General features: G+C 35.0%; 3 protein-coding genes across 5 annotated transcripts; 2 read left to right on the top strand and 1 right to left on the bottom strand.

Moving 5' to 3' along the window:
- The first annotated feature begins 73 nt into the window (after positions 1-73).
- LOC116139738 (WAT1-related protein At1g21890-like) lies at positions 74-2,160 on the top strand. The gene is made up of 6 exons (XM_031425403.1): positions 74-361; positions 486-548; positions 678-794; positions 1,574-1,814; positions 1,894-2,052; positions 2,149-2,160. The coding sequence occupies exons 1-6, from the start codon at positions 138-140 to the stop codon at positions 2,158-2,160; spliced, it is 816 nt and encodes a 271-aa protein (XP_031281263.1). The 5' UTR covers positions 74-137.
- A 1,311-nt stretch (positions 2,161-3,471) lies between these two features.
- Positions 3,472-6,087, top strand: LOC116139717 (gamma-glutamylcyclotransferase 2-3). Of its 2 annotated transcripts, XM_031425375.1 has the most exons (8): positions 3,475-3,698; positions 3,764-3,840; positions 4,263-4,316; positions 5,066-5,122; positions 5,217-5,257; positions 5,348-5,419; positions 5,615-5,694; positions 5,792-6,087. In XM_031425375.1, exons 1-8 carry the CDS (start codon positions 3,590-3,592, stop codon positions 5,869-5,871), a joined length of 570 nt encoding a protein of 189 aa, XP_031281235.1. In that variant the 5' UTR covers positions 3,475-3,589; the 3' UTR covers positions 5,872-6,087. The 2 variants fall into 2 exon arrangements, with proteins under 2 accessions (XP_031281236.1, XP_031281235.1); XM_031425376.1 differs by lacking the exon at positions 4,263-4,316 and having other exon boundaries at positions 3,472-3,698.
- Positions 6,088-6,345: 258 nt separating this feature from the next.
- On the bottom strand, positions 6,346-11,787 carry LOC116139716 (uncharacterized protein DDB_G0283697). 2 transcript variants are annotated; one of them, XM_031425374.1, is made up of 9 exons: positions 11,575-11,787; positions 9,997-10,102; positions 9,063-9,376; positions 8,752-8,857; positions 8,305-8,667; positions 8,140-8,216; positions 7,936-8,060; positions 6,897-7,151; positions 6,346-6,731 (listed from the first exon to the last, which is right to left on the bottom strand). In XM_031425374.1, the coding sequence occupies exons 1-9, from the start codon at positions 11,688-11,690 to the stop codon at positions 6,709-6,711; spliced, it is 1,485 nt and encodes a 494-aa protein (XP_031281234.1). In that variant the 5' UTR covers positions 11,691-11,787; the 3' UTR covers positions 6,346-6,708. The 2 variants fall into 2 exon arrangements, with proteins under 2 accessions (XP_031281234.1, XP_031281233.1); XM_031425373.1 differs by having other exon boundaries at positions 6,346-6,737; positions 11,575-11,785.
- Positions 11,788-12,445: the final 658 nt, after the last annotated feature.

A 12,445-nucleotide genomic window follows, 5' to 3' on the forward strand; every position in this document is an offset into this window, starting at 1 on the left:
ATCACATCAATAATATAACAGTTCATCAGTTAGTCTATAAAAGAGGACATTTCTCAAGTCTCATTGGATATATCGTTGACAGCCATTGTAAAGCTTGAGAGAGTGTGGCTGTGAGTAAGAGACAGAAGGAAAGAGAGATGGGAGGAAATCAAAGGACGAGCAGTAAGATATCAAAATGGTTGCAGGAGATTAAAAAAGTGAGAGCATATTTGTTGGAAGTGTCCATTCAGTGTGGCTACGCAGGGATGTTTGTAATCACCATGGTTTCTTTGAATCATGGAATGAGTCACTACGTGCTTGCAGTCTATCGCCATGTGGTTGCTGCACTTGTTATTGCACCCTTCGCTCTTGTCCTCGAAAGGTCTGTACACCATTTTGTTTCTGTTCCTGCTTAATATCCTTCTTTTTTGGCTCAAATTTGATGATAAAAATGGCTGCATCATTGAGTGATAACGTTGATGATAATGTTTTGGCGCTTTATGCAGAGGAAGAAGGCCAAAGGTGACACTCCCCATCTTCCTTCAAATAATGCTGCTTGGTTTTCTGGAGTAATACTCTTAACAACTTGTTTATAATTATAAAAACTTTTAATTACATGTTTAGCTGACCAATCAATGTTTAAACGGGTATGATGTAAATCACTAAATTAATCTTGGTGATGTTTGGATTATGTATAGGCCAGTGCTTGACCAGAATTTATACTATCTGGGAATGAAGTATACCACTGCAACATTTGCATCTGCAACTGTCAATCTTGCTCCTGCATTCACCTTCATCATGGCAGTTCTTCTCAGGTTAATTTAAGTTTTAAATTATTAGTTCATTATTATCTTAGATCTTCAGCAAAAATGCTAAGGCATAAGATCCCAGAAAGAGCAACTTTTCAGAAAGGCTCGTTGTGCGCAGATGCCAGCACAGTGGGAATAATAGCTCTAGACTTTCAGTAGTCAAATCATACTGCAACATCTTAATCAGTGCTATATTAATATTCAAATCTAGTTTATTAGGACTATATCATCATATTAAAATGCAAATGGACGCATTATATATATGCATTACCAAATAATTCCCACTTTTTATATGTTATTATTTTTTCATAGTAATGTTATCTTTTTCTTAATTTCTATATTTTAACATTATATAAGATATAACTCACTTTTGCTTCTGCTGTTAGTACGATAATAATAGAAGTGGGAGACAGAATCATCTTACTACTTAGAAAAAGAATGGCTTCAAACAACTTGCTGCACAACAAAGATCCCCCACAAATAAAAAAATATCATATATATGTATAAAAGCGTGTAACCACTCTTTATGATCAAAATGCTCACCATATATACATGCTTGCAAAATTGAATATATAATAAATCAAGTGATCTTATCCCTCATAATTTTAACTTTTTGGTAATGTTTCCCCGATTGATATGCCAGTAACAGGCAATAAATCGAGAGAATCTGAGAGAATTAGTAAATGAACAAAAGAAAATGTCAGTATGAGAACCATAACTGAGATGAACTATATGCATTAATTTTATCAGTGGATTTTACAGCATAGTAATTTGTTGATGAACAGGTTAGAAAGTGTTAATATTAAGAAAATTCAAAGTCTAGCCAAGGTGATTGGAACTGCAATAACGATCATAGGAGCCATGGTGATGACATTATACAAAGGTCCCATCATTGATTTTATAAAATCAGGAGGAGGAAGCCACCACAGTGCCAGCAATGAATCAGCTACAGGCAAGCATTGGATCAGCGGAACCATAATGCTCCTAATCGGTTGCTGCGGCTTTTCAGGCTTCTTCATACTGCAAGTGAGTAGGAGACTCAAAAAATATATATTCTTATTAGGTGTTTATTTATATATTAATGAATACGTTTTCTTTTTCCCAGTCAATCACGATAAAGAAGTATCCGGCGGAGCTGTCTCTTACAGCTTTGGTATGTTTAATGGGAGTGGTGGAAGGCGCTGCTTTGACACTTGCGATGGAACGTGACATGAATGCCTGGAAAATAGGCTGTGACTCCAGGCTCCTCGCCGTTACTTACTCGGTCAGTAACAAATATATATTCAATTATTATATGTTGCAATTGAATCTGATCTCTTTTTTCTTGTTCTTGTTGGTTTATAATTAAATTACTGGGAAGGTGAATGATTAATGAATTTTAACATGAGATTAATCAATTAATCAGGGGCTGGTATGTTCTGGAATTGGATATTATGTACAAGGTGTAGTGAACAAAGATCAAGGACCAGTGTTTATAGCGGCTTTCAGCCCTTTAGCCATGGTTGTCACTGCAGCTTTAGGGGCCATATTTTTGGCTGAGCAACTCTATCTGGGAAGGTGAAAATGTATTTTTATTATTACCAGAATTTGATTATGGATCAGTACTATTACTTACAACTTGTACATGTGGTTATATAATTATTTTCAGCATAATTGGAGCCATTTTCGTAACTTTGGGACTTTACACTTACGTGTGGGGCAAAAGCAAAGATCTTCCAAGCTCAGCAGCACCATTCACAGTTGAGAAAGGCGATCATCAACAATGTGAACTTCCTGTTACAAACAATGATACGTCAATCAAAGTTGAAAATTCAATCGATGGGGCCTGCCACAATTCCACCAAATAACACTTCAGTGCTTCACTTTATATATATATATATGTTCTCAACAGGAACCAATTTTTACTTTGTTGGTTTCGGCATTGGTAACAAATCAGTTATTTTTCTTCGTTTATCCAAAGAGTATAAGTGGATGAAATTTGATGTATAATTTTCATGTGTAATCGGGAAGATAATAATTGAACAATTACCTTTTGGTATGGCTTGAACATTAATTATATTTCATCATATACAATAGCAGTAGGCAAGATTCTCTGTCATTTATGGATTATAAAGAAGGCGTAAGCCAGAAAAGAATCAAGTTCTTTCCTTGTATTTGACCATGAATAGAAAAGAAAATAACCTACTTTAATCTTACTAGTGAAGAATTTGAATCAAATTCTACTGAGAAGCAATTGTGAGAAACTGAGAATAAAGAATGTCACATGCGCATAACCTCTATCAAAAACACCTGAGAGAAACTTTTTATTCTAATCACCCTTGGATGGTCGGATGAGACAATAGAGACTCTTGAGTATGAGAAGTCTTGAGTCTGATTTTTTTCAATTGTTCATAGGAATAGTCATTAAAGGGTTTATCTGGTTATTAATTTTATGGTCCTGAGAGATTAGTTAAAATATGCATAAACTAGACTAGACACCCCCTATCACCAAAAAAAAAAAAAAAAAAAATTGTTCTTTTTGGCGACCAAACATAATCAATAGTTCAATACCAATCAAATTTTTTCTAATAAAAATTATTATCTTTTCACGCTCTTTCGGTAAAAGACGAAGCCCACTTCATAATTTACAAGAACAAGCCCATTCAAGTCACAAAAACAGACCTGGCCATGTTTATTAAAAGATAAAATAAAATAATACAAACAGCGTCAGCGATACTGATTGGCCTCTTTCTTGTTTTTTGTCATCGTTCTGGTATATTATAAGCGAAACAATACATTTGATTTGAGTGAGGAGACAAAAAATGGTGATGTGGGTATTTGGGTACGGGTCTCTAATATGGAAAGTTGGGTTTAACTATGATGTTCGTCTTGTCGGTTTCATCAAAGGATATCGCCGTGTCTTCTACCAAGGTACTTTTTTTTTCCCTTCAATATCTGTGTACGTGAACGCTGAGTTAACTCTTTTTTATGATTAGGCAGTACTGACCACAGAGGCACCCCCGAGAATCCTGGAAGAACAGTCACTTTGGAACCTGCCGACGGTGAAATCTGTGTTAGTTTTTTCACTTTTGAACCTTTCCTTGTTACTGTTGTTAACGTCAGAAGATTACATCATATTACTTACAAGTGGCAAACACCATGCAATTGATCCCCAACAATGTGGGACTTTTCATTTCATTCGATCGTGTATTGTCTACATGGTGTATTGCACAATTGTGGGGTGGTTTTGATGCATTGAATTTATGTTTTGATGATTTTGATTTATGTTTATAGTCTTATAGGATGCTTGACTGCAATGATTGTTAAGTGTTGAATGATTTTTATTTGATGGGTCAAAAATTTGCAATGTTGTTGTTCCTACATAGAAATGAGGGGCAACATCAAAGATACAGGTGATTCAATTATGTGCGAATGCTTTGCTGTATCAAATGAGACCAATTTGTGACATAGTTCTTTTGTTTTGCGAGGTGATAGTGGGGAGCTGCATACAAGATTTCCAGGGAAGAGGACAAAGAAATTGCAATAAATGTATGGTTCATTATTTAAAATTTCAGGAATTTCTTTGTTGCCTTAGTAATCATATGCCTTATTATGTTAAGAACGAAAGATGCCATTTGTCATACTCAATATAAACCAGTGTGATTGTGCTCTACAGTTTATTGTATAATTGCTTTGTTGATTTTGCAACTATCAATTGTGAGTGGCAAACCAGAGATTTTTTCAGATCGAGAAGTACTTTCAGTAGAACTAAGATAATTTTCATATACCGATAGCCTCAAAAAGTGTTTTTGTTGATTTGCTCATCCTGGTAGTGGTATACTGAAGAATTTGTTGCCTATGTTTTTTGATTTGATTCTTGATTATGGAAGAGTTTGTATTATTCTCAGCATTGCCTCTCTATGATGAACATAATTGTTGCTCGTCTTTTAAATCCAAATTTATCAATTTTGCTTGCCTATTATTAGTGCAAGATGCAATATTAATTTTGAAGATCTTACTGATCCCCAGACTAATTACATAATACATTGGACCACTGCCAATAAGTACTATGAGTATGACGAATGAAGCCAAATTTTGGTTGAGAGGCTAGAAAAATTATTTTTTAGTTATTGCATACATCATTGTCAGTTTGTGTAGCACTTCATCCTCCATAAATTCTTTACTATGCCTGATATGTTGCAACTATACAGGAATCGGTGTTTTATTTTAACTGGGAGCTTGTAACTGTTTGTTGATGCAATTAATAATTTGTTCCCTTCTTTCTCTTTATGGCACAGCATTTAGAAGTGAGGGAGAAACAATATGACCAGAAAGCTTACATTGATTTCTTTACCGTGAGTTCCAAATGTGAAACTCTATTAGCTTTAAATGCAGATATTGTTTTAAGTTTAATCAGTAATGTAATATCAACTGAGTTTGTTTTTTCAGGACCCCACAGCCACAACTCCTGTTGTCACTGGAGTAATGGTGTAAGTGGAAGAAACATCATTAAACTGTCAAACTTATACATGTTAGATTTCCAAAATTAACCAGATTATAATTACACCATCATTCTCTAGATACATTGCGTCTGCAGACAAGAAGCAGAACCAAAACTATTTGGGGCCTGCATCTATTGAAGATATTGCCAAGTATGTCTCTTCTGCCTCTTTACCTTTGCTTAACTTTATGCAGTTACATGCTTCTTATTCAATTCATTGAGCAATTTTTGAACCTCAGTTCCACTTGTATGAATGTCACTTGAGAGACATTGGTTTAAGTCATTCTTGACCTTTTTTTTTTTTTTTTTTTTTTTTTTTTTTTTTTTTTTTGGGTTCAATTTGCAGACAAATTGTGAATGCTGAAGGCCCCTCAGGACCCAACAGAGACTACCTTTTCCAACTTGAAAAGGCTCTTCTTGAATTTGGTAAGTTTCTTCATGACCCCCCTTTGGATTTGTGTATGACCAAAAGTAACATTATTAGTGTTTGTTTTACCTGAAAATACCGTATTTGTATGCACAGGATGCAAAGACGAACATGTAATTAATCTTGCAAATGAAGTGAGGCGCATTCTTTCAGAGTCAGAACAACTTTCGAATTAATCTAAAGTCCGCTTGCTGTTGAGTTTCCAATTGTCCATCATTTGCATCATTATCCATTCTGAGGCTGACCGCATTATTTTTTTTCTTATTTATAAGGTCATATCAATAATGCTCCTGATAATGGCCCTGCTTTCTTATGCCATTTGGCAGTGACTTCTACGCGGTTTCATTCATGTATCTCTACTCGTTTATTGTTCAAAGCATCTTATTGATAAATAGCACCTACCATAAATGATATATCATATCTGTTTCCTTTATATTAGATAATGATATAATAAATCTGTCTCATCTAAGATATTTTGGTTTTGGAGAATATCACTTTTCATAAATAATTGTTCAAAAAAGCAACCCCTTTTCACTAATTAATTATTTCATGTTTTCTTTTCAATCTTTAAAAAACCATGTAATGTTATAAATGAATCAGCAGAAGTAAGCTCATCTTTTACACATAATAGTGCAGTCCACCCCGGCAAATAGAAACCAAAATAAACAAGTATTTCATATTATAGGAAGAACATTCAAGAGGGCCTCGACGTCTTTTATACATTTATAACTAAATATAAGTCATGACTGAAATGTTAACATACAACAATCTACGCTTAAATCTACTCTACCTTCTATAGGGAAGATAGCCTTAAAAATTACTAAATTGACTATAGTCTAAAATTCCTAATAGGCAAAGGTGTCAACAGGTTCTCCATCAAAGGTCGCATGTTGCCACACCCAGTACAAAGTAAAATCAAATTAAAAGGATTAATACATGATACATCATTATTCTCCATAAAAAATTGAAGCTCCTCTCATCAATCATCTACCAACTCCTACCGCACGCAATATTTAATCACTGTCCTCGGCCTCCTCTGCAACTATTGGGTAAATATGATGTTAGGGAACAAACAAGTATAAGCCAAACCAGCAATCACAGGATCCAAGTCCTTGTATCCATTGAGTGTGTTGATAATCCATTGTTCCTGATGTAAATAACAAACAAAATAAAGTGGGCAGAATAGATCCTTAAGACTTACCCTCATTTCCTTCTTCACTCTTGCTACCGTGATCACCGCCATCATTATTGTCATCATCATCATTGTCACTGTCATCATCACCATCATTGTTGCTGTGTTCAGTATCACTACTATCGCTTACCTCTGGTATTTTGGGCTTTGGTGGAGGTATGAAACTGGTTGTGGACCTTCTTCGTGAACTTGTCACAATGTTACTCATGTCAATGCCTTCAAGTTCTCTTGCTCTTTCCTTTCTCTTTTTGACTTCCTTGATTTCTACGGATATATTGTTCCAAAAACAAAAGAACACAACTTATCAATCTTAATGCATCGAACATGCTGCATACATGTTAGGGTCTGTGCAATCCCATTAGTAAAACAAGGACCAGTTTCAGACCAATATTAACCTTCATAACAACAAGACTCTAAAATCTGACCAGTAATGACCATTTTTCTACTCATGGACCAAGGTCCTGCAACCTCAAAGACCCTAGATGCCTTAAGCATCCATATGAAGATGCCATAGATCTTATGAGAACACAAGGACAGGGTTGGCCCACAAATCTTCTTTCAATGCCCAGGAGAGGATGCATATCAAGCAATTAACAAGAAAGAAGAAGATTCCACCCAACTTCAGCTCTAATGGAAGAGGAAAGAAACACTGTTTCAGTTTGTAAGACAAAATCTGATCCTATTTACCTTGGGGATTATAAAGAGAAACCTGCAAACTTCAAATCTTCTCATGTGACCATTTATTACTACACAAGTTATTCTTTGAAAGACAGTTAACCCTTCAATGCTTTTCAAAAATCCTAGCTCTGTTTGTGGAAATGTGAGAACAAATGTTACTCAACCTAAATCATACTTAGCTTGGGTGAGTGAAGATTGAGAAAGTAAATAGGCCTGTATCTGACTTTTTTTTTCCCCTTTATTTTTGCTTGAAACAAGTGACAAGATAACAAACACTTAACTCTCATTCTGAATGTCTGCCATCAGCAAACATAGTACCTCAGACTGACAGTTTGCATGTAAAGCTAGGAAATACAATAGGAATGCGTACCTTTTTCAGAAGGATTTGAAGACAGTCCTTCCCTAGAAAGTATGTCCTCCAATTCCTTTATTAGTTGAGTTTCACGTTTATTCTCAGGAACCTGCTTGACCTTCTTGTAAATTGAGGGAGGAACACTGTAAAAGAAGTAAACAATGTGAAGGCATCAATCTAGACAACAATGTAAGCTCACAAATTATGAGTTTAAAGTAGAACCTCATCCCACATGATTTGATTACTGTTTTTAGATGCTCTACGCGTTTCCCGTATGCTGGAGTTGAAACTTCTTTTTTCTGCATTTGCAAACAAGATGAAAATAGTAAGATGGGTCTGATCAGCCTTCAGATTTTGGAGAGATCTTAGAAAAATAAAAAGGACGACCTTCACAGGTTTCTCAGCAGATGATTGTGATGGATCATCTTCAGACACAATCTCACTCTCTTCTGCATCACTATTATCCTTTGACACTGTTTTTGTAGCCTTGATATGCTTCTTGCCAGATACCTTGGTTTCCTTTTCCAGTCTTTTCCGTTTTTTAAGCCCTTCAGAATTCTGCAACTTTCCTTTTGAAACAATTTTCTTTCTGGGTTTTACATCATCTTCTTCCTCTCTGGTCTCACTTTCTGATGAATCAGAACTTCCTTGACTAGTGACCTTTTTCGATGCTTTGTTATGAGAATTGTTCTTGAGGTTTTTCTTCTTTTCCACAGTTGAAGGTTTCAAAACTTCATCGGATCTCAGTACCTGATAAATACCAGAGGTAATTACTGGATAGTGAATTATATAAAGTACCTCTAATAGATATATGATGCATCTTCAACAACTCACCTCATCTAATTTCTCACTAATCAACTTCTTATATGGATCAAGAGCATATTTATCAAGTTTAAAATCTTCCTCCAACAATCGACGAAGTCCAGCCATTGTAATTGTCCTGAGAGAAAGCAAGAGATAGGTATTTGTTTCAATCACCTGAACCCCAGGAAAATATACAGCAAAAAAATGATTCGACTGAAAACTTATATGTTTCATAAGCATAGGGAAAATGAACATAAATGCATATTATGATCAAAGAGGCTGTATACAAATGAAGCAATAGTAATACAATTAATGACATTTCAAGTGATGAAGTAGCATACTCAGAATTAGCTTTGATGTAAGCAGCTCTTTTTCTGATGGCTATCTTTATTGCGCTCTCACTTGGAGGTTCTTTATCATGGCCTTGAGTTTCCTCAGCTTCAGATTTAGGTGTTTTATTTCCGGTCAGAAGGCCCAATACAGGAGAGTCTTCCATTTTCTCTGCATCTTCGGAGCAAGGTTCCTTTACATCTTTTGTTGACTGACGACTTTCAGGCGATTTTTCTCCTTCTCCTCCTTTTGTTGAACAAACATTTGGTTTAGCAGTTTCCCCAGAAGTATTTGAGGCATTGTTGTCACCAGCAACATTCATGCACTAAAATTAAGAATTTATCCAACACAAGCAAACATGAGATATAAATAATACTTTGGACACCTTTTATCAACAGTCAGAACTCAAGAATGAAAAATTGGTTAGCATGTAAAGTCTAGTATAATGATGATGATGAAATATTTGTGATAAGAACAACAGGAATGGCAACTTAATACAAGTCATAACAACGAAATGATGATGATAATATAACCTACCAGAGATTTTTATAAGACTAAAAGAACTATTTGCAAGCAACATTAAGTTGCACCAAATTGCCAAAACCCAACAAGAGTATGCACATCTTTTCCAAATCTCTAAGATTCAATGTTCACGTATTGGAAGGTCAAATAAAAGAGATTTTAAGTTTCACTAGACTGTACCCACAAACAAGCAATTAACAATTTCCAATAAACTGAAGACTACCAAAATTTATTTTCTATGATAAATGATAAGTAATTACCAAATCACTTTACTCAAAAACAAGCAATTAGAAGAGATATTTAAAGCATAACTGAATGTGCAAGAAAACAAAAAATGAACATCATGACACATGCTTTCTAATATAACCACTAATATAATACATGGATAAAGACTGAAGAAGTATTTGGATATAAAAAGGGTACCTCCGCCAAACATTGCTTTATAAATTTCTTATACACATCCAGAGCATATGTCTCTACCCCGAGGTCCTTCTCTAACAATCTCCGAACCCCCTCAAGAGTCAAAGAACTGCAATTGGGAACAAATTGTGACAACTATTCAACCGCTCTCATTTTTGGTACATAGAGTAACAATTCAAGCTAAGGTATTAATTAAGATACCATGGAATAAATTGAATCAGGATCACCACATATATTGTAATGACTACACGATAATCATAAAATATTAAGCACAACCCAAAAGAAAAAAAAAAACATGAGATTACATAGCAAGGACCATTTGCATGCAAAACTATATTTGGCCACAAAAGAATGAGGAAATCAAGGAAGCTAAACAGAAAGTAGTAAGTGAATCACCAAGAAGGCAACAATCTTCAATCAACATTTAACGTTATCACACACAATGGATTTTCTCATCCTCATTTCTTTATTTAGACATTGAATTGAACTTCGGCACATCCTATAACCTAGAAAGAGGAACCAGAGGAATATCATTTAGAACACAAGACTAAAAGAAATAGGGAGGTCAAAAGCATTTATTAACTCCTTTAACTCTATTTTTCCATATCATATAGAAGACAAAACTAAATAACATACTTTTCATCACCAATTGACAAGAGACCATATTCAAACAAGAGTCTTTCTTTCACTTCTTCCAAAAACTCTTTTTAATTTCCATCAAGTTTATTTCCAACAATTTTTTCTTTCCATACATCCGTAGTGGATTTCACCCCAAAAAAAAATGGCAGTTGGAATATCAATGGCGGCTCCATTGTCAATAAGGCAAAAGCCAAAAAGATACCAATGCTCTTTTTCTAATCTGCTGCGTACAATCTTCTACCCTCTGCTTATGTGCAAAGTGGATTAAACATAGTACTTGTAGTGAACCATCAACGCAACATTCAACATCAAAATATCATCCATGGCCGGTCCCAGGACCCTCCCTTGTTCAACTATCCTACAACCCACAAACTTCTGTAACAAATAGAATATAACAATTATTCACCCTTAAACCCCCTTGAGAAAGCTTACACCAGCAAAATCACCTTTCAGTCATTAACACAAAAGTCCAGACAAGGATCCATTTCCACTTCGAACCAAATTCAATCATAGGAAGTGAAAATCTTACACACATAATGCTAGCTCAAAACACCTATAGCACACTTGAGCAGCACCGTCCACAAGATAAAAACGATTCACGGCCTTAATTTTGTGAACAAGGTCAATTTTTTTTTTTTAATCAAAAGTAGGATTATACTCAGCCTTGCATTGTTTCTCTTTCACGTTTTTTATTGCTTCTCTTTTAATTAATCAATGTCTCAGAATTAAATTAAACATAATCCCCTAGCAGTCCCCAACTTTCTCCAACAATCCCCGTTCAATAGTAAAACAAATTAAACCACAAAAATCAATTTTCTAAACACGATATGCACATAATTGAGCAAACAAATCACTCAAAAAAAAAAAAATTTGACTTTCTACTCCTTCATTGAACAACTAAACATAGATATGTACAGAGAGTGAGAGTTTATAAGTGTGTACTCGGCTTGTTCTTTGAAGTGAGAAATGCGAGAGTGCATGGCACCCTTAATTTGGGACTCCATGTTATCGTGCGCGTCGTTCTTCACAGTCTCGCTATCTTGCGCTTCTTCGGTCATTCTCAGTCGGCTTCGAGTGTGTGCGAGTGTTCTCTTCTAAGTACTCAGAAAAAAGTCTAATGGAGCATGAAGGGAAGAAATACTGAGAGGAAAGTTTACTGTGTATCAACCGTATGTAACCAGAGTTTCTTTAAGATCCGGACCGTTGATTTTGTTGTGTTTTTTGATTGACTGGAGTACGATGCCAATTGCGTACGTCACGTTTACTTCAAGTGATATTATTACTGTACATCACAGCAGTCCAACTTAAAGTCGTAAATATTTCAACCCCATAACTTAAGAGTGTTCATTCCGGGAGCCTTGTATTTTTTGAAGGAATCAGAATCAGAATCGAAATTGACGGTTTCAGTTCTTGGATACCTAGAACCAGAACATATAACAATGGTTTCGCTTCCAAGTACCTTGTAAATTCAGTTACCCCCAAAAGTTTTTAAAATGATAAAAAACTCTTAAAAATATACAAATATCCCCCTCCCCCCTCCCCGCGGCACTTGTTAGTAAAAATAAAATTACAATTACAAATTCTATTATTTTGAAAAGGTAGATTCTCAAAAGTCAAACTAACTTTTTTAAATATTATGAAATATAAATACAAATGTATTCACGTTACTTTTTCTATAAAATTTTTTATTAACCCCCCTCTCTTTAATTTTATTTTATATTAGTCTCGGTTTCCAATTTCCGTTCCTGACTGTAACCGGAATCGGAACCGTACAGTGACGATTCCAAAAATTTAGAATCGAAATCTACCCGTT

The sequence above is a fragment of the Pistacia vera genome, unplaced genomic scaffold (assembly GCF_008641045.1).
Source record: "Pistacia vera cultivar Batoury unplaced genomic scaffold, PisVer_v2 Contig359, whole genome shotgun sequence".
NCBI classification, from domain to species: domain Eukaryota; kingdom Viridiplantae; phylum Streptophyta; class Magnoliopsida; order Sapindales; family Anacardiaceae; genus Pistacia; species Pistacia vera.